Source organism: Aegilops tauschii, chromosome 5 (assembly GCF_002575655.3).
Source record: "Aegilops tauschii subsp. strangulata cultivar AL8/78 chromosome 5, Aet v6.0, whole genome shotgun sequence".
NCBI classification, from domain to species: Eukaryota; Viridiplantae; Streptophyta; class Magnoliopsida; order Poales; family Poaceae; genus Aegilops; species Aegilops tauschii.
Window position 1 is genome coordinate 85,865,522 of NC_053039.3, and position 19,111 is coordinate 85,884,632.

At 47.2% G+C, this 19,111-nt stretch overlaps 2 protein-coding genes and 1 long non-coding RNA gene across 7 annotated transcripts; 1 reads left to right on the forward strand and 2 right to left on the reverse strand.

Moving 5' to 3' along the window:
* Positions 1 to 907: 907 nt before the first annotated feature.
* On the reverse strand, positions 908 to 5,250 carry LOC109763404 (uncharacterized). 5 transcript variants are annotated; one of them, XR_006663642.2, is made up of 4 exons: positions 4,920 to 5,250; positions 4,308 to 4,841; positions 3,586 to 4,086; positions 908 to 1,367 (listed from the first exon to the last, which is right to left on the reverse strand). It is a non-coding gene; the product is annotated as an uncharacterized lncRNA (long non-coding RNA). The 5 variants fall into 5 exon arrangements; XR_012184193.1 differs by having other exon boundaries at positions 4,805 to 4,841; positions 4,920 to 5,239; XR_012184194.1 differs by lacking the exon at positions 4,308 to 4,841 and having other exon boundaries at positions 4,920 to 5,237.
* A 398-nt stretch (positions 5,251 to 5,648) lies between these two features.
* LOC109763401 (F-box/FBD/LRR-repeat protein At3g26920) lies at positions 5,649 to 7,495 on the reverse strand. Its single transcript, XM_020322246.4, has 3 exons — positions 6,514 to 7,495; positions 6,264 to 6,398; positions 5,649 to 6,172 (listed from the first exon to the last, which is right to left on the reverse strand). The coding sequence occupies exons 1-3, from the start codon at positions 7,423 to 7,425 to the stop codon at positions 5,813 to 5,815; spliced, it is 1,407 nt and encodes a 468-aa protein (XP_020177835.1). The 5' UTR covers positions 7,426 to 7,495; the 3' UTR covers positions 5,649 to 5,812.
* Positions 7,496 to 16,322: 8,827 nt separating this feature from the next.
* LOC109763411 (protein FAR1-RELATED SEQUENCE 5-like) lies at positions 16,323 to 18,575 on the forward strand. The gene is made up of 3 exons (XM_020322257.1): positions 16,323 to 17,924; positions 18,114 to 18,470; positions 18,555 to 18,575. Exons 1-3 carry the CDS (start codon positions 16,323 to 16,325, stop codon positions 18,573 to 18,575), a joined length of 1,980 nt encoding a protein of 659 aa, XP_020177846.1.
* Positions 18,576 to 19,111: the final 536 nt, after the last annotated feature.

Sequence of the window (19,111 nt, forward strand, 5' to 3'; positions counted from 1 at the left end):
ATCAAATTAAGCAACACTTATAAAGAGCAAAGTTAGCATTTATTTCCATTGACAAGGACGAGCAATAGCTATGGTGTACTCATAAATCAACATGATGCTAGATATATAAGTAATCATATTACTGATATGATGCATGGAACAAACAAAGTAATCACTTGTAGATAACATAGCAGACCTTTTTTTTGCGAAGGGGAGGGGGGTATTTTATTGTCATTCAAGAGAAAACACCTACCCTTGGATTACCATCAACAAGATGGCACTGCAAGTTGTTCATGGATTCATTTGAGAGATGTTGCAGTTCAAGATTAAATGCATCTTAACAAGCAATCTTCCTTCCTGTGGCTACCATTGATTATGACTATTTGCTTTATACTTTCTGCCATTATTACAAGTGCAATAGTATATAACAAAACTAATGACAACTGTAACTTGTAAATCACAAGGTTGCACAGTAATACAAGCTTAAAAAGGATTACAAACATGGAAATTTACTATGTGCACACACGAACTTTCCCTCGTTTCCATCTGTTCCTTGTTCCCAGTAGAGAAAACTTGGTAGGAAAACTTGAACTACAATATTAACAATCAATCAGTCCTAGTGTTGTTGTAGCGGTAGTCAAGATGAGCACCTCCAGATATTATGTTCTACTAGATGACCCGGTTGCGCCAATGGCGCAAGAAGCTAGTTAGATGCAATGTTAGTAGTGAGTAAGAAAGTGATGTTAGTAATCCATAAGCAAAGATAAACCAATGTGGAGGTAGCATAGGAGCATTATAAACATAAGTCTGATACACAAGGCATATATGTGAGACTGAAAATTTATGATGATGTCCTCATAGGCGGACACGCTTTGCCTTGTGCCTGAATGTGAAGCCATACATCGTTCATTGGGAAGCTGAGATAGCATTATATACAACAGTCGCAAATACTTCTGCAATATAGATTCCAAATTCATACATAGCTGACATAGGGTTTATAGTGCCTGGACGTATTAGAGTGGTAGCGTATCATCATATAGAATGTAGCATGCGATAAAACTAAAGGATTAGCCAACAATAAAAGAAGGCACTTAATTAGTTCATTACATTTAGTTAAAACTGCTTCTATGAAGCGCAGGACTAAACCATTTAGTTAACACACCAAGAAGTGCCACCAACAACAGAAACAACCAAGAAGCACTCATTTTTCAATTCACAGGGCTAAAAATATATTATCTGAATGGCACTGAAATCAACCTCTTTATCTATCATCACAAGGTCAGTATGCTTGATAGGCCCATTATGAGTTGCCCCACAGATGAGACAGAGGACACACACATTGCTGTAGACATTGGCAAGACAGGAACCAACAAAATGGTGCTTGCCATCTGCAAGGAGAAAGCAGAATACCAAAAAGGTTAGGAAAAAAATATAGAATGATAAAACAAAGAAGAGATGCACCCACTCATTAGAGAAGTGGCATACCCAAAAAATGTGAAGCAAAAAAGACCACCAAGAAAGCATATTGTTGTAGACATTGGCAAGATAGGAACCAACAAAATGCTACAGACTAAAATCAAATTTTATACGGCAGGGAATGATTTACAATAACCAAAAGATTTTGCACAACAAGCAGTAAATAGGTAGTAGATATTAACACCCATGACATAGGACCAGCATAAAAAAAGAGCATTGGTGTAGAACAGTCATATAATCAGTGTAGTCAGCAAAACATAGGGGGAAGAGAAATTGAAGAACCCAGAAAGAGCATTCATATATGAGGCACTAAGCTGTATGAACCAAAAGACTATTGACATCAGCTACTCCCTCCGTTCATTTTTATAAGGCGGTTTAGACAGCTGGTTTTGAACTGTTTGGAGCACTGTCTGAACAGGCTTAAACGTCTTATATAAGTGAACAGAGGGAGTAGCAAAGAAATGGCAGTTGGCACCACATATATCGGACGACCACATGAAACAGCTAGAACAGACTGGCCGGCCATAGCGAACAGGGTAAATAGAATAATGCACATATTGTAAAAGACACCACCAGCATGGATTCTAAGAAATGGACTGGAAGAGCTCACGAAACACAATGTTCCTGGTCTGAGAATCAGTAGTACCATCTTCATTTTCAATCAGGATTTTCAAAGCCGTTTTTGAGGTCACATGCGACACTGCTACATAAAGTTGGCCATGCGTGAACACAGGTGCATTAAAGTATAGACCAACACTGCATAACACAATGTTCAGCACGTTCAGACAACAACTTCTGTCCAAAGCAAGTGGCGAGTGTAACCAAGTAATCGGTTTCAGTAGGCTTTCATAAACCTCTCCCCATATGTCGTTGGGAAGTGGAAAAGAAAAATGTCGTTGCGGTGTGATCGTATCGGATAGGAATATTCAGCTATGGGAAGGAAGGAGGAGATTCACCCGGCTGAGTCTACCATTTCTTCCTCTTTATTTAAAAAAAAGAAATCAAATCTCCCATTGATTTGGGAGAGTCTCTTGATTAATATAGCTTGCCTCAAAATCAGAGAAATTATATCGATCAGAGATCATTGCCTTCCTTGCCCCTTCCGCTTACTCCGGCATCGACTCGTCATTTGAACTTTTTATGGGTTCTCTCCTTTCATCCTCCCCCAGTCACCCTATGTCCATGGCTAATCTATACCTCCAAGGGCCGACTCGCTACCCGCCATCTCGTGCAGGACTGTAAGCTGAATTGTAGACTGTAGTGCTTCTCTGAAATATTTTTTAATCAGTTTTCACCTCGTTCAGTGAAAATGAATATAGGTACTTCTCCCAAATATTGGTTCAGTGCTAAACTGAATTGCAGACTGTAGTGCAACTATTTATAATTTATTTGATACAACTTTCTGTACATGCCTATTCCCTGTCCTACAATATTTTGACTCCTACCTATTTTCTTATTTTGGCAGGCGTACAACAAGACATTTGCAAACAGAGCATCAGCAAATTAGTTTTATGTTTCAGTAAAGGTGCACACTGTCGTTTCCCAATTCAGAGATGTGTTTCAGCATTTGTTCAAAACTAACACTCATATGTAACTAAGAAACGATGTACAAAGGCTTTTCTCAATGTACAAGTGGTCTTGTAAGCAATTTGTTACAGTCAAATGGCCAGAAAGAACTGCACGTGTGCTACTGCTGCGACAACACATCGACTTTGTGAAAAATGGTCAACTGCATCTCTAAACTGATATTATTGTTCAGTTTTAGCTTCTAAATACACTCCTAAATTAAACCAAGAGGCGAGCATGTCATCTGTATACAAAGCAACACCACATAAGCCTAATCTGTCAAGAGCAAGAGTCAAATATATTTGTCAGATATATAGTTCAGATTGTGCAGTCAGCAAACAAAAATAAATGTTCCTGAAGGTATGTATATCAGCTATCCGTTCATTTCTCCACTTTTCCCTGTTCCTAGTTTGAAACATGGCACAACACAATGATTAATCTCATGTTTCAGTTTACACTGAAATCTGAACCCAGTGTGTATGCATGAATGTTTTGTAGGACAGTAGTGCACACAACATAGAAAAGGACGCGGAAAGAGAAGGGTCGGGGCTAGTGGCGGCTCACCTCAGTTCGATGGCGCTAGAGGGGGCGAGGCTGCGCTGGCACCACGGTCCTCTCCATGGCCGAATCTCGTTGAGGAGCAGTTCCACCGACACCGCCGGGGACGCAGCCGACCTCTTCCTTCCCGGCAGCCCCACTGCACCACGACGGCCGGCTTCTTCCTGTCCTCGTCGCCCGCCTCCCCTACTCCTTCACCCAACCATCAGCCTCACCTAACCTACGCCCGATCTGGATCTAGGCGCATCCCATGTCCACCACACAACGAAGGGGAGGAAGGAGAGGTGGAGGGGCTAGCGTTGTGGAGAAGCAGCGAAGAGGAGAAGGATGAGCGGCGCTCGATCTGAGAAACGCCACCGTGGCCGCAAGAAACCAACGGGAACGGGAGAGCGGCTAGCAAGAGTCCCACCCTCTGGACCGTGCGCCTCCCCTCGCCGCACCGCTTGCTGCCGCCCACCGGCCACGGCGAAGTCCCACCGCCGGGCATGCGCCGGTGCCGGGTCGCCTCTGCACACCAAGCAACGTGACCATGATACCCCATTACATGTGTGCACACATCCAGCCATCAAGCTCAGGAGCTGCTCATACCTGGAGTCGACCGACCCCACCCCCCCCCCCCCCCCCCCCCCCCCGGTGCCGGGTCGCCTCTGCACACCAAGCAACGTGACCATGATACCCCATTACATGTGTGCACACATCCAGCCATCAAGCTCAGGAGCTGCTCATACCTGGAGTCGACCGACCCCCCCCCCCCCCCCCCCTCCCCGGTGCGGACGACACGTCAGACAAACACCGTACGGTTCCCAGCCAACACCACACCCGAATCCAAGGCAACGGACCTGGCAGCGGTGCGAAACTGACGAGGCGGTGCGCTGGCTGGCTCCCAAACCCAAACAAACAAAGTATATTGTAGCATCTCTGACCTGCTATTTCACCCATCCTTCCTTGAAATATACATATATACTCTCTTACTAATGGTGTTTTTTTTTTACTTCAACATTTGCTCGGATCAAAAGATGTCAACATATGGTGGTGTAGTATGGGCTAGCCTCCGGATGTTCGAGCGTCTCAAACATAAACGACGGGGCAGTTCTAATTCCAAACTGAATCTGCGGTTAGTACAGTTCTAAATATTGCACTAAAATAGGCACACAAAAATTGAGATATGGCAAGAAACAGGTTAATCTAATGTAAGGAACATCAAAGAGAACTTTGCTGGTTTTACCTTGAACAACATGATTCCAGTAAGCAGCACAGATTTTCTGAAGCACTTGCACCCGTAAAAATTATAACCTGAAAACGAAATCAATCTAGGCAGATTAGAGAGAGAGAGAGATCACCTTGTTCTATACTCTTCGTCAAGATCCTCTCCCTCTCCCTCTCATCTTCTCTCCTGCTCCTCCACACGCGTCATGAAGACCACACCATCCATTCTCTCCTTCCTTCTATCTCTCCCTCTCATCTTCTCTCTCCTACAGATCGGATCGAGCGCCGCCGCCATCTCCCTTTGCCTGCACGTCGTCCTATCCGTGCTAGTCGGGTGAGGAGGCAAGGGAGGTCGAGTGAGGAGGAGGAGGTGGAGGCAGAGGAGACGAGGCAGCCGAGAGGGAGGGAGGAAGCGGCTGCCTGTAGAAGAGGAATAGGACGAAGAAGAGATGAAGGAAAGAGAGGGGCTGACGAGGTAGATATTTCTGCCTCAATCCACCCACCCAATCCCACGCCCGCCCGCATCCCACCTCTTTTCTCACCCAAGACTTACTTGAGACACACCGCAGAGTTAGGGCCGCGGGCAAAGGAGGCCCACTCGTCATACACTGAAGCGCGGAAGCATAGCGTGTAAAAAAACCAACGATCAGATTTTTAACAGCATGGTAGAAACGTACGATGGTGGTAGATCGTGTGAACGAAAATCATCGCCCGACGCAGTTGCCTCAGGCTATGCGGGTAGCACAGCAAGCTTTATATGTTCAATGGCTGTAGCTATCTACAACCGTTGATTATTCCTCGGTCTTGCAGTGAGATTACAGAGATTGATATATGCTTCATAAATCTAGACATGCCCCATGGTATATGAAACAAACAACATAGATAGCTAAATTGATGTCCTAATGTTCCAGGTTAATACAAACTCGAGAAACTACAAGCACCAAAGCTAATCAAGGTAGGACAAAAATACAAGATGGGATAAGCAGATAGGCAAGAGTATGCCCTCGATGGACCAAACCAAGTTTTTTCAACACCGACGTACAAATGGATCAACTACATCCAAATCACGGACATGCTTGATGTCCCAGTTAGTGCGGACACATATATCAGTTGTAAAATGAAACTGAGCACCTCTTGAAACTCTGTCCTGCAGCTGAAGTTTCCTATGTTGTTCTACCATGAACTCCTCATTGTAATTACTGGTTTCAACCTGAAGTGTCATTGACTCTAGCATTCTCGCGTTCAATACAAAGAACGTAACAAAGTTAACTTGAGACTTGATGCCCCGATATGAATTCAGAACTATCGCCTTCAGACGGATGTCAAGACAATTGATCAGATTCCGGTGTTTACGACGCCAAAAGTTGCTTGACTCTGATGTACGTGCCTAAAAAGAACATACAGGGATAACAAAATCAACCACTTGAGAACAGAAACAGATCAAATGAATAGTTTAACTTTCGATGAAGAATCATCACCTTAATGTACAGCTTCTCCAAGCATGGAAAGCATGTCAGCAAGTCAATAACCGTATCCAAACAAAGAGCTTTCATCTGGATAGCTAAAATCTTGACCGTGCGCACCACCATCTCCAGATTATCTACATGTAATCCCTTTACCAAGCATGAAAGACAACATTAGGCCATGCACAAGTAAGGTGATATGTGATTTTTGCACATACACAAATGCCATTGAGCAATTCAGAAGCATGACGGATGGATGGTATACCAGAATAACTGTGGATCCAAACGCAAGTCTGTAGAGGTGATCCTGACTGCACTCGTAATACCCATCAGAAAGGAAGCCTATGGTCTCCAGTTTAGGTGCCACAATTACTGATATGTGCAGACCAGTTTCCTGATGAAGAAGCAGTAACCTTTCAAGACAAGGAGCGTTGCTGATGATGAGTTCCTGTAACTGTAACGCGACTGGGTTATTTTCCCAAACAGCATAACTATCAAGACCAACGCTTTTAAGGGAAAGCGAGTTGATTTGGATGCAGGGGAAGCCAAAACTGCGGTGAATCAGAAGGGACTCCAGGGCGGGGCAGCTGGCAATCAGGCTATGCAGCGAGCACTCGGAGATGCAGACAAATTCAAGCCCGAGCTGCTTAAGCAGGGGAAAGTGAATCCCTTGGACGGTGCTGTCGGGGAGGTTGGAACATCCGATGGTGACAACACGGAGGGTGGGCGAGAATCGGAAGATTGACACCGGCGGCGGCTGCTCGAAGCATGAGAACTCAAGCTCCTGGAGGTTGCCCAGAGCGTCGGACCGGAGCAAGGAGTCCACGGTAGTGGATGGGGCGTCAAGGAGGTCAGCGTGGATGCAGAGGCGGCGGCAGGGGCCTTGGTGGGAAGAAATGATGCGTGATAAGGCACCAGCGAGTTCATCCCCGTGATTGAGGCCGCGGCAGTCGAGGTTGAGAGGGGCGGAACGCCAGAGGTGGCGCCAGCGGGATGCGAGGATCTGGGTGCGGGCGCCGTCCTTGGTGGGGAGGAGCGAGATGATCTCGCCGAGGACGGCGTCGGGGAGGTTGCTGATGGTGTCTTCTGCCGGCGGTTCAGATTCCGCCAACTTTCTTCTTCGGGTCATAGGGCCGCCGGCCGGCGGCAGTGGCGGAGGAGGCTCGCGCCGCCGCATATCTCAGATGCGCACCGCAGCGGGGGCTAGGAGTTGAAGAGTGGAGTGGCTCAATATGCTGCTGTTGTATATTCAGAGTACAATATATAGAGGGAGAGAGCCCCAACGTCTTTCGTGAGAAGAGGCACGCAGGCCACAACGGGAGAGTGGTTAGTGATCCTAAGATCTAGGGCAGGTACAACAGCTATACAGAATACAACGGGCTTAGTACAAATACATTGATACAACACAGATACATGCATGTTAACACCCCCGCAGTTGGAACACCGCCCGGGTGGATGTTCAGACTGGCTCGAAAGTCGATGCAGATCGCCGATGGGAGGCCCTTGGTGAAGATGTCCGCATATTGAGAGCCTGAAGGAACATGCAAAACTCGAGCTGCTCCCAGCGCGACCCTGTCTCGAACGAAATGCAAGTCGATCTCCACATGTTTTGTACGCTGGTGCTAGACAGGGTTCGAGGAGAGATACGTCGCACTGATGTTGTCACAGTAGACCACAGTAGCACGAGAGGGTGGGCGGCGGAGCTCGTGGAGAAGTTGGCGAAGCCATGTAGTTTCTGCAACACAATTAGCAACCGCGCGGTATTCAGCCTCCGCACCAGAACGGGATACCGTAGGTTGCCTCTTAGATGACCACGAGACCAAGTTAGAGCCAAGAAAGACACAAAACCCGGAGGTAGATTTCCGAGTATCGGGACAGCCGGCCCAATCAGCATCGGAATAAGCAATGAGCTCGTGGGATGGTGAGGTGTAGAGTTGTAGACCGTAGTGGGAGGTGCCCTGTAGATAGCGAAGAATGCGTTTGAGCAACTGAAAGTGGGTGGTGCGTGGAGCATGCATGAAGAGACAAGCATGTTGGACGGCGTAGGAGATTTCTGGTCGGGTTAAGGTGAGATATTGGAGGGCACCGGCTAAACTTCGGTAGAGTGTGGGGTTGGAGAGAGGATCACCATCATGTGCGGAGAGTTTGGCTTTTGTGTCTATGGGTGTGGAAATGGGGTTGCATTGCAACATATTGGCTCGATCTAAAATCTCAAGAACGTATTGTTGTTGGGATAGGAACAGCCCTGAGGTATTGCGGGTAACATTAACACCAAGAAAATGGTGAATATCACCAAGGTCCGACATGGCAAACTCAGTTTTGAGCGAAGAGATGACGGAGTGGAGGGTTGGCATGGTGTTGGTAGTGAGAATAATATCATCTACATAGAGTAGAAGATAGGCAACCGAAGAGCCACGGTGAAAAATGAAGAGAGAGGGGTCACACCGGGAGGAAACAAATCCCAAAGAAAGAAGAAAGGATTGAAACCGTAGAAACCAAGTGCGAGGAGCCTGCTTCAACCCGTATAGAGACTTCTTAAGAAGGCAAACATGGTTGGGACGGGAGGAGTCAAGGAACCCCGCTGGTTGGTGACAGTAAACGGTTTCGCCAAGATCACCGTGAAGAAAAGCGTTTTTGACATCGAGTTGATGGATGGGCCAGGAGTGTGCGGTGGCAATGCTGAGGACGACGCGCGCCGTAGCCGGTTTGACAACCGGACTGAAAGTCTCCGTGTAATCAACGCCTGCCTGTTGGGTGAACCCACGAAGAACCCAACGCGCCTTGTACCGGGAGAGCGAGCCATCCGGATTGAACTTGTGTCGAAAGATCCATTTTTCGGTCACCACATTGACACCTGCAGGACGAGGAACCAAACTCCAAGTATCGTTCTTGAGCAAAGCATTATATTCATCAAGCATAGCATCATACCAATGGTGATCTTTTAAGGCAGATTTATATGAGGAGGGAAGAGGAGAAATTGCAGGAGAGGAGGTCAGGGAGAAGAGACGGCGTGGTTGAGCGAAGCCACGTTTGGCCCTAGTTGTCATTTTATGTGAATTAATGGGAGGGGCGACGGGTTGAATGGGGCGACGTGGAGGACTAGGAGTGGACGGCGCTGCATGCGAGGAAGATGCTGTGGGGCCCGAAGCAGATGGGGCAGGTGAGGCAGGCGCGGGATCGGCGGCAGATCCGAGGGAGATTGCAGGGGGCGATCCGAGGAGGCTGACGTGGGCGGGGGAGGAGAATCCGGGGCGGACGAGTGGGAAGGGGCCGCGTCGCAAGCGGGAGCGGGGTTGGCAGACGCGGTCGGCTCGGTGGGGAAGCGAGCGGACGCGTGGGAGGCGGGGTTAGGCAGATCGGCGGACGAGGCGGATTTGGTGGGACCGCTAGCGGACGAGGTAGGTGGGGTGGGGATCCCGGAGCGGATCGTGTGCACGGGCGGGTGCAGAGGCAGGATCGGGTGTGGAGGGAGGATTGGTGGGCGCCGGTGTGGGAGGCTGGTAGGGAAAAATCGTCTCATCAAAAATAACGTGCTTAGAGATGATGACGCGTCGGGAAGTGAGATCAAAGCAGCGGTACCCTTTGTGCTCTAAGGGATAACCGAGAAAAACACACCGTGTTGAGCGTGGCGCTAGTTTGTGTGGGGTAGTGGCGTAAAGATTAGGAAAACATAAACAACCGAAAACGCGAAGGTGATCGTAGCGAGGTTGGACGCCGGTGAGAAGGAAGAAGGGGGTGTAAGGTGTGGTTTTAGAGGTAGGGCGCCGATTAAGCAAGTGTGTGGCAGTGTGTAAAGCCTCGACCCAAAATGGTGGAGGGAGAGAGGCGTGGATGAGTAGAGTGCGAACGACATCGTTTGTGGTGTGTATCATGCGTTCGGACTTGCCATTTTGGGGAGAGGTATGGGGGCAGGAGAGGCAATAGACAATGCCATGGTCGGAGAAGAAGGTACGGAGGGACATGTTGATGAATTCGCCGCCGTTATCACATTGCATGCATTTGATGAGAGTGTTAAACTGTGTGAGAATGTAAGTAAAAAAGCGTTGGAGGGTGGAGGATGTCTCGGATTTGTTGCGTAGGGGAAAAGACCAAGAGTAATGTGAAAAGTCGTCAAGCACAATAAGATAATATTGATAACCCAAAAAGCTCGTAACTGGAGCGGTCCATAGATCACAGTGAATAAGTTGGAAGGGAGCACTAGTACAATTATTGGAAGAAGTGAAAGAAAGACGAGGCTGCCGTCCAAGTTGGCAGGCCGTACATGGTGATCTAGCAGCATTATTACAATCGGGAAGAAAATCTTGGGAAATAGAAGCTAATGAGGTCTTGCCCGGATGGCCAAGACGTTTGTGCCACAGATCGCCGGAAGTGGTGAAGAATGCAGTGCCGCCAATGGAGTGCTTGCCATAAAACGGGTAGAGAGGACCGGGGCTACTAGACGTCATGATGTGGCTCCTGGTGGGAAAGTCCTTCACAGAAAAACCGTAGGGATTAAACTCAACAGAGACATTGTTATCACAAGAAAGTTTACGAACAGAGATAAGATCCTTAACGATAGAATGGCAGACAACTACATCGTGGAGAGAGAGATTTGTGGGAGGGAGAGAGGTGGAGCCGATGCCAGTAATGGGTAAGCGATCACCGTTGCCGACAATTATGCTAGAGGAATTATGCTTTGAAAAAGGACGGAACGAGGAGAGGTTACCTGCGTTACCCGTTACGTGTGTGGCAGCACCGGAGTCGAGGATCCAATTGGCGCTCTGTTGGGGAAGGCCGTGCTGGCTGTAGGCCTGCTGGAACAGGGCGGCGTGATCCCAGCCAGGAGCGCTGGGCGGGAGCGACGAGGGACCCGGCTGCTGCGGGCCAGAGTACATGAGGGGGTAGGCCTGCGAGTGAACGCCCGGGCGCGGGCCGAGGACGCCGGCGGCGTTCGGAGGGATCCAGCCGGCGCGGGGAGCCGGCAACGCCATGCCGAAGGGAGCGAAGTAGCCGGTCCACGGCGACTGCTGCGAGGACGAGGAGCCGCGACCACCAGAATCCGAGCGACCGCGGCCACGCCCACCGGTGCGGCCACGGCCACGGCCACGATCGCCATCACCGTTGTCGCAGGCGCCACCAGAGCCGCGGCCAATGGGGGGAGCGCGGTCACCGCGATCAGAGCGGTCGCCATGATCACCGCGGCCGCCACGGTCAGTGTTGGAGCTGGGACCGCCGGAGATGGTGAGGGCCGCGGATCCGGCCTCGGTCGCGCGGAGGTTGATGTTGTACTCCGCAAGCTCCAGCCGAGAGCGAGTGACGGCGAAGGGAGGCAGGGGAACCGTGTCGCCGAGGATCGTACGGATGGTGTCGAAGCGGGCGTCGAGGCCGTGCAGGAGCTGCATCGTGAGGTTGCGGTCAGAGACGGTGTTGCCGGTGTCCGCGAGACCGTCAGTGAGCGCCTTGAGGCGCCGGGCGTACTCCGAGACAGTGAGGTCGCCCTGCTTGAGGTTGCGAAACTGGCGAGTGAGATGCAGGTATTGGCTCCCCTGGTTGGCCTGGAAGTAGTCCCGGATGCGAGTCCAGGCGGTGTAGGCGTCGCCGGCGCCACCCATGATGAGCTCGAGGAGGGGGTCGGCCAGTGTGAAGAGAATCCAGAGGAGAAGGCGGTGGTCGATGGCGAGCCAGGAGGGATCAGGTGTGGCTGGGGGCAGGTGGAGGACGTGATCCTGGACGCGGTGCTGAAGAAGGACGCAGTTGAAGAACGTGCGCCACTTGATGTAGTTGTTCTGGGAGGGATCTAGTTTGAAGGTGATGTGGTTGGAGATGTGGTCTTGATGGAAATTGAGGAGGTAAGGATCAGCAGGGGGAACGACCATGGTCGAGAGAGCGGAAGTGGCAGTGGGAGTGGAGGTGGAAAGAGGAGCAGAGGAGCCAGGAGGAGGAGAGGACTGGGCGGCGGCGGCGGCGGCGGCGTCAGGTGCAGGGGGGTCGCCGAAGATGTCCTCAAACGCCATGAAAATCTGATACCAAGTTGAAGAGTGGAGTGGCTCAATATGCTGCTGTTGTATATTCAGAGAGTGTTACAGAGTACAATATATAGAGGGAGAGAGCCCCAACGTCTCCCGTAAGAAGAGGCACGCAGGCCACAACAGGAGAGTGGTTAGTGATCCTAAGATCTAGGGTAGGTACAACAGCTATACAAAATACAACGGGCTTAATACAAATACATTGGCACAACACAGATACATGCATGTTAACACTAGGGTCCAGAGGAATGAAGCAGGGAGGATCGGGGTTGCGTTTGAAAAACTTCACCGGAAGGCTGCAGATCTTTGTTCCATTGAGCTGGGCCTGATTGTTAGAAATATGGGCCGGCTTGTGGAACTATCTATTATGTAAAACGAGTAGTAGACAATATTGTCTCAACCCCTAAAAAAAGACAATATTGTCTAAAAAAACGAGTAGTAGACAATATGTCTATTTCAACTTTTTTATTAATTATTAAACCTTTTCTGATGTCCAATATCATTTTTTATGCTTCTTCCCTCCTATTTCAAGTTTTTTCAGCAAAATAATATTTATTATTCCTATGTTTCCATCTTCTCTGATAAAGTAGTTATTTAACTTTGTGTGTGCAATCTTCTACTCCCTCCGTCTTAAAATTAGTGTCGTTAATTTAGTATAACTAAGTACAACTAAAGTGCCACTGTACTTATAATTATACTAAATCAGTGACACTTATTGTGACCGAGGGAGTAATAGTTAAGGTAATGTTTGTAAGTAACTCATGTCTATTGAAATATTATGGCCAGAATTATAGAAAACAATGTGCTCTTCTTTACCTTGACCCGCCAAAAAAGTTCTATGTAGCTCTGCCGCTGCATGTGCCTGCTCCGCAACGGTCATCCCCCGCGCTTGCTCATAAGGTAAGGATGCTTTGGAATAGGGACTTGCAGTAATGGATTGGCCAGAACTACATCCATGACTGGTTCGTGAGCACAACTGCCATATGTATTCATCATATATGAGGTGACATTTGTTTTGTCTATCCACCTGATGTGAGATTATTTACACTTTTTTCTTGAATGGGCTTGTGCATGAATTAGTGGATGCTCGCGAGATTCTAGATGTAACAGTAGATATTGAGTTATTAAGTTGTGATAGTTCAACTGCTCGGAAATATATTGTTAGTAAATCAAGCTCTGGGAGATGAGTTAGTGGTTGTTTTTATCACTTTATGAATTTAGGTATGATTTATGATGTTGCAAAACACAACTGAGTTTTGTGAAAACATCTCTGGTATTTTGTTCCGGTACACACTAGAAGCTTTGTTCTCGCGTATCTTAACCCAACAATGTAACTATAAGTGCCAAGTCCTATTCATGTCTCACTATTAGGTTGTTTTTCATGATAAATTGCATCGGGGCCAAAGGGGAGCATCCCCACAACTGAGTTTTGTGAAAACATCTCTGATATTTTGTTCCGGTACACACTAGAAGCTTTGTTCTTGCGTATCTTAACCCAACAATGTAACTATAAGTGCCAAGTCCTATTCATGTCTCACTATTAGGTTGCTTTTCATGATAAATTGCATCGGGGCCAAAGGGGAGCATCCCCCCCTCCTACTAGAGGAAAACTCTTAAGTGTACTCTCAATTATTAGGCTTCAATATTAGAGATTTCTAGGAGCTCATGCATAACTTATCTTTTTCGCCCCCTCAACAATCTTCATCAAGCTCCATCACCGCATGCACTAGCGGAGGACGCCAGTGGGCAAGGTCTGGCGGCCGCCATACCTTGAATCGCTACAGATTTTTTTTATACCTACGCTGTTGCGCACACGTCACAGCCATCACGCCCCATGGCCTGCTTTCTATCATGGTTTAGTCTCGTAACTCCACCTTGATGAACCTTTCAACCTAGTCGGCATCTCTAACAGCTGCAACATTCTCTTTCTCTTGATTGCTACTATAACGCTTGCTACTCCGCTGTATGGGCCAGCTCATGTAGATATTTGCCTTTCTTGTCTTAGTTTCGTCTTTTTCTTTGGTTTTATTTTTTGTATTTCTCACTTATTACCTTTTTTGCATTGTTTTTGTTTCTTTTTTTTGGTAGAAATGCACGAACATTTTATAAAAGTGTATGATCATAAATATAGACATGTACTTCCTCCGTTTCTAATATAATTTTTAGAGATTTCAGTATGAACTATATATAAATATATATAGATGTATTTTAGAGTGGGGGTTGTTTGGTTGAAGGCCTGTGCATCATGCCTGAGAAAAAATGCTGCCTGAGTGCTCCCTGAGTTGGTGGACAAATTTGCCTGGTCAGGCTAGTCCGGCACAACGTATTCGGTTCGTGCCCTGGTCTGGCATCCTATATTTTAATGCTTAAATATTGTTGATGGTTGTTTATCGCTGCCAGGCAGCGGCTGCCGCGCCTCAGGCGCAGGAAAAAGGTGGCCTGACCGCCTGAGCCAGGCTAAGCACCGTGCCTGAGTTAAGCATTGTACCTTCTTCTATATTTCATATCTAGTCCAGGCTAATTGCGCTGCTAGGCACCTCCATGTCAGGCATGCATTTCTTTCCTCAGGCACGAACCAAACAAGCATCAGGCATGCTTCAGGGACAGTTCAGGTCAAGCACGTAGCGTTGTGGACACCAACCAAACAGCCCCTAAATTCACTCATTTTGCTCCGTGTTGGTTTATATTGAAATCTCTAAAAAGACTTATATTTAGGAACGGAGGGAGTATGAATGTATTGTTCAAAAAATATAATTTTTTTTTAAATTGTTAGGCACTGCCAGCCTGGGTCTTCTAGACAGGCATTGAGAGCTTCATTATCGGTATGTATTGCATTTTCATTGTATTTGGTTATTTTATTAAGGGTCACATGAAAATATTAATGTGCACCGTTAGTGTGTATTTAATATTATGGTTTCACATAAAGTTCGCCCCACCTTAAATTTTTCGTCCTCCGCCTCTGACCGCATGCATGTGTATTATTTATCTGGGCTTTCTTCTTTCTTCTTTGTGAGACAATTTGGAGTTAGGGATTTTTTTTCAATAAACTAAAATTTTATATAAGTAATGTTGGCTAAGCTGGTGAAATCCTTGGACTGAGATTTTCTGATCCTTATAAAGGATTCCCATGATTATATCGTCATACTTCAGGAGATGAGTTTAATTACATACATGTTCTGGTTCGAGATTATATCTTTGTATTCACCAGCACTGGCTGGAGCACACATTTCCTTTTATCAAATGAGCTCGTTTACGGTGATTGGGGCGGTACTGGGAGTACTTTCAAGTACTTACCCCTTCGATTTTTATTAGCCGTCCGATCTGGTGGGGGATTAAAAATGAATTAACTTAATTAGTTTAATCAGAGAAGGGCATAATGGTCCAGGGTAATTTTTTTTTTCAACCGATCACGTCCACGACCAGAACCACGTCTATATCTAGTAGCTCGGTCAAGTCCTCCTTCTCGCCACGACCAGAACCACGTCTAGATCTAGTAGCTCGGTCAAGTCCTCCTTCTCGTCCTCTTCCTTCTGTCCGACGAGCCCGGCGAGAGGAACCAATTCACCGTCGTCGGCGTCGTTCTCGTCCTCCTCCTGGTCCCCTTCACTATAAAAGACGTGGTCGGCGGCAGGAAGAAGAATAAGGCGTGACATCTGCGGCGGCAGTGTCGGTGGCGACGGCGGCGGCGGTATAGGAGAAAGCCCCCCACTGATCCCATCGCTTCCGGACTTGCATCTTAAGGTATGAATCGCCTGAATCTCAACTTACTTTGATTCGTAGCCTGCACTTCCTACTTAGATTTGTTTAGTCATCATCGATTTAGGTTTCCCTAGTGCATGCAATTCAATTTAGCAGTACTTACATCTCTGATCACGTCTGATTTTTATTAGCCGTCCAATCTTGCGGGGAATTAAACTTGGGCGTTGATGATTGGTTTCCCTCACATGTCAAACGAGCAAAGTCTTTTCCATGCACTTGTCTTTGCCTATGAGCTATTTTACACCTGCAACATTGATAAACAGAAAGATGTTGATGATTGGTTTCCCTCACATGTCATATGCAGGAAGACATGGCGTATGCAAGTGATGAGAGTATGTTCGAGTATCTAAATGTTGTCAGCAAGATGTTTGATAGTGAGGCTGAAGGCTATGAATTCTACAACAAATATGCTCTTGAAAAAGGTTTTAGTGTGAGGAAAAGCTACGTTGAGTGGGATGGATCCAACAAATACATAATTTTAAGGAAAATTGTGTGTAGTCGTCAAGGGTTTCGCGAAGAGAAGCATATGAAAAGAAAGATGGAAGATAGAAAGAGGAGGCCACGAAGTTTAACTCGTGTTGGGTGTAATGCTAAATTGGTCATTACGAGACAGGAGGAAACCGGTCGGTGGTTTGTCAAGGATTTCATCGATGAGCACAGCCATCCTCTAGCCCCACGGGATCTTTCTTGTCTGCTGCGTTCGCACAGACGAATTAGCGATGAGCAGAAAGCGGACATTGCGGACATGGAAAAATGTGGGATCCGCAAATACCGTATTATGGATATTTTGTGCTTTCAATACAGTGGATTTGATAAGGTTGGATGCATAAAGAGGGACATTTATAATTTCTGCCATGCTAATAAGCAGGAGACAATCAGTGCCGGTGATGCTAATACGGTGATCATGCACATGATGGCGAGGCGAGAGCGAGATGTGGATTTTTTCTTCAAGTACTTGGTAGACGAGCATGGCCATCTGAAGGGACTGTTCTGGGCTGATAGTCAATCGCGACTTGACTACGAGGCTTTCGGAGACGTCATTGTTTTCGATAGCACATACAGAACCAACAAATACAATCTGCCATTCGTGCCGTTTGTCGGGTTGAATCACCACCGCAGCACTGTTATTTTTGGCTGTGGTATAATTTCTCATGAAACAAGCCAGGCATACGAGTGGATGTTGCGGACCTTTTCTGATTGCATGGCACAGAAGCATCCGATATCTGTGATCACAGATGGGGACCTTGCAATGCAGAGAGCAATCAGGGTGGTCTGGCCAGACTCAAACCATAGACTATGTATATGGCACATTCAGCAGAACATTGTACGCCATCTGCATGATGACGACGTAAAGGAGGAATTCAGATCTTTCATTTATGATACTTCTTTCATTGAAGAGCATGAGATAAAATGGATACAATTCTTACAACGGAATAAAGTAACCAGTGAGGAGTCTTGGCTGCATCAGATGTATCAGATGAGAAAGTTGTGGTGTGCTCCATATCTTGAGGGGCGTTGTTTCCTAGGATTGAGCAGCAATCAGAGGAGTGAGAGCTTGAACTCTGTGCTACATACGCATCTTGAGGGTAAGATGTCGTTGTTTGAAATGCTAGAGCACTATGAGCGTTGCCTTGCGTCGCGACGGATTAACGAAGCTCTCCAAGACGTCGAAGCCTTGCAGTCCGTTCCATTTACAGAGGAAAATGCTTCGCCACTTGAGAAACACGCCGCAACAGTTTTCACACCTAGTGTCTTTAAGATGGTCTTATGGAGCATAGATGCTGTCAGCAAATGTCAGATCAGAGAGATACTAGATGGATCAGAAGATTCCACTTATGTTGTGTCCAAGCAGGAAAGAATGGATAAAAAGTTTGGAGTGCGCATTGAAGAGCAAGGAGGTCTTTTGCACAGGGTGAGTTGTTCTTGCCGTAAGCTGGAATGCGCAGGCACACCATGTTCCCACATTTTTTACATATTGGGGATTTTAAAACAAACAATTCTGCCCAGTTGTTGCGTTCCCACTAGGTGGACTATGAATGCAAAATGTGCATACGCACCTACCAGAAAAAACCAGATGTATGACTATTCGGTAAGCCTGCAGAGGTACCGCGAGTTGCGGAATTGTAGTCACGCCGCAAGTTTCAAGGCATGCCACTCTGATGAGGACTATCACCGTCTAAAGATGCTTTTGGAAGCACAACATCATGGCAAGCAATCAAGTTTTGAACAAGCTGACAGCAAGGGGTCAACTAATGCTCAGCATAACAGCATTAGGTTTGGCCCGTTGATGCCGCACTCGGAGAAAGTTGATAAGGTTCTGGATCCCGTGCATGTGCCAGGCCGAGGTGCACCGAAGAAAAGGCTGCAGGCAAAGACAAAGAAGTCAAGATCACAGAATATGTGTGGCTATTGCAAGAATCCTGGTCACAATCGACGTAAATGCGCTAAATTGCTAGAGGTACGAAATATGTTCATATTTATTTTTTGCATGTGTTTTACTCATAATTGATGTCCATGTGATTTATTCTATTCTTCTGTGTAGGATCTCGAGGCTGAACTGTGATGTCTACATACAGCATGAACTGACGATGAGCCAGAGAAAGTCGTGTGCCATTCAGCTTTGTGTGACGTGGTCTTTACATTCTATTTCATCGTGACAGTAATTTAGTGAAGTGCGGTTGTACTGCCATGTTACTGTATTAGTTCGACATCTTTCGTTTTCATTTTCTGTGTGTATCATTTGATGTCCAACTTTAAGAATGATGATGTATTTCGAACAGGAATAAGGGCTAGCATGGAGCACTTGTTATTTTCGAGTAGAATAATTTTTGTGATGTATTTCTGCACGCACGCACGGCCGCCAGACGGATCTCCCGCGCGATCCCACGGTCTGCACGGCTCATGCATGGCAGGCCATTTTACTACGTCGACCCAAACACCGGCCCATCCGAGGTTGCAGCTCCGGACGGCCCACGTCACGTACGATCTCGCGCGTTGTTCTCGTGTAACTAAAAATAGTCCCACCTCGCCCCTCGACCAGCTCCTTTACTTGCTTAAATACCTTCATCGAGGTGATTTTAGCAAGCGTTGGTCCTCATT

What these genes read in the sequence shown, in the direction of transcription:
- LOC109763411 (XM_020322257.1), top strand. Translation starts at nt 16,323, where the DNA reads ATGGCGTATGCAAGTGATGAGAGTATGTTCGAGTATCTAAATGTTGTC. An exon ending in AAGGAGGTCTTTTGCACAGG is followed by an intron (nt 17,925 to 18,113) that starts GTGAGTTGTTCT and finishes GTAAGCCTGCAG; the next exon opens with AGGTACCGCGAGTTGCGGAA. An exon ending in AATGCGCTAAATTGCTAGAG is followed by an intron (nt 18,471 to 18,554) that starts GTACGAAATATG and finishes TCTTCTGTGTAG; the next exon opens with GATCTCGAGGCTGAACTGTG.
- LOC109763401 (XM_020322246.4), bottom strand. Translation starts at nt 7,425, where the DNA reads ATGCGGCGGCGCGAGCCTCCTCCGCCACTGCCGCCGGCCGGCGGCCCT. An exon ending in TTGGATCCACAGTTATTCTG is followed by an intron (nt 6,399 to 6,513) that starts GTATACCATCCA and finishes TGCTTGGTAAAG; the next exon opens with GGATTACATGTAGATAATCT. An exon ending in TGGAGAAGCTGTACATTAAG is followed by an intron (nt 6,173 to 6,263) that starts GTGATGATTCTT and finishes TGTTCTTTTTAG; the next exon opens with GCACGTACATCAGAGTCAAG.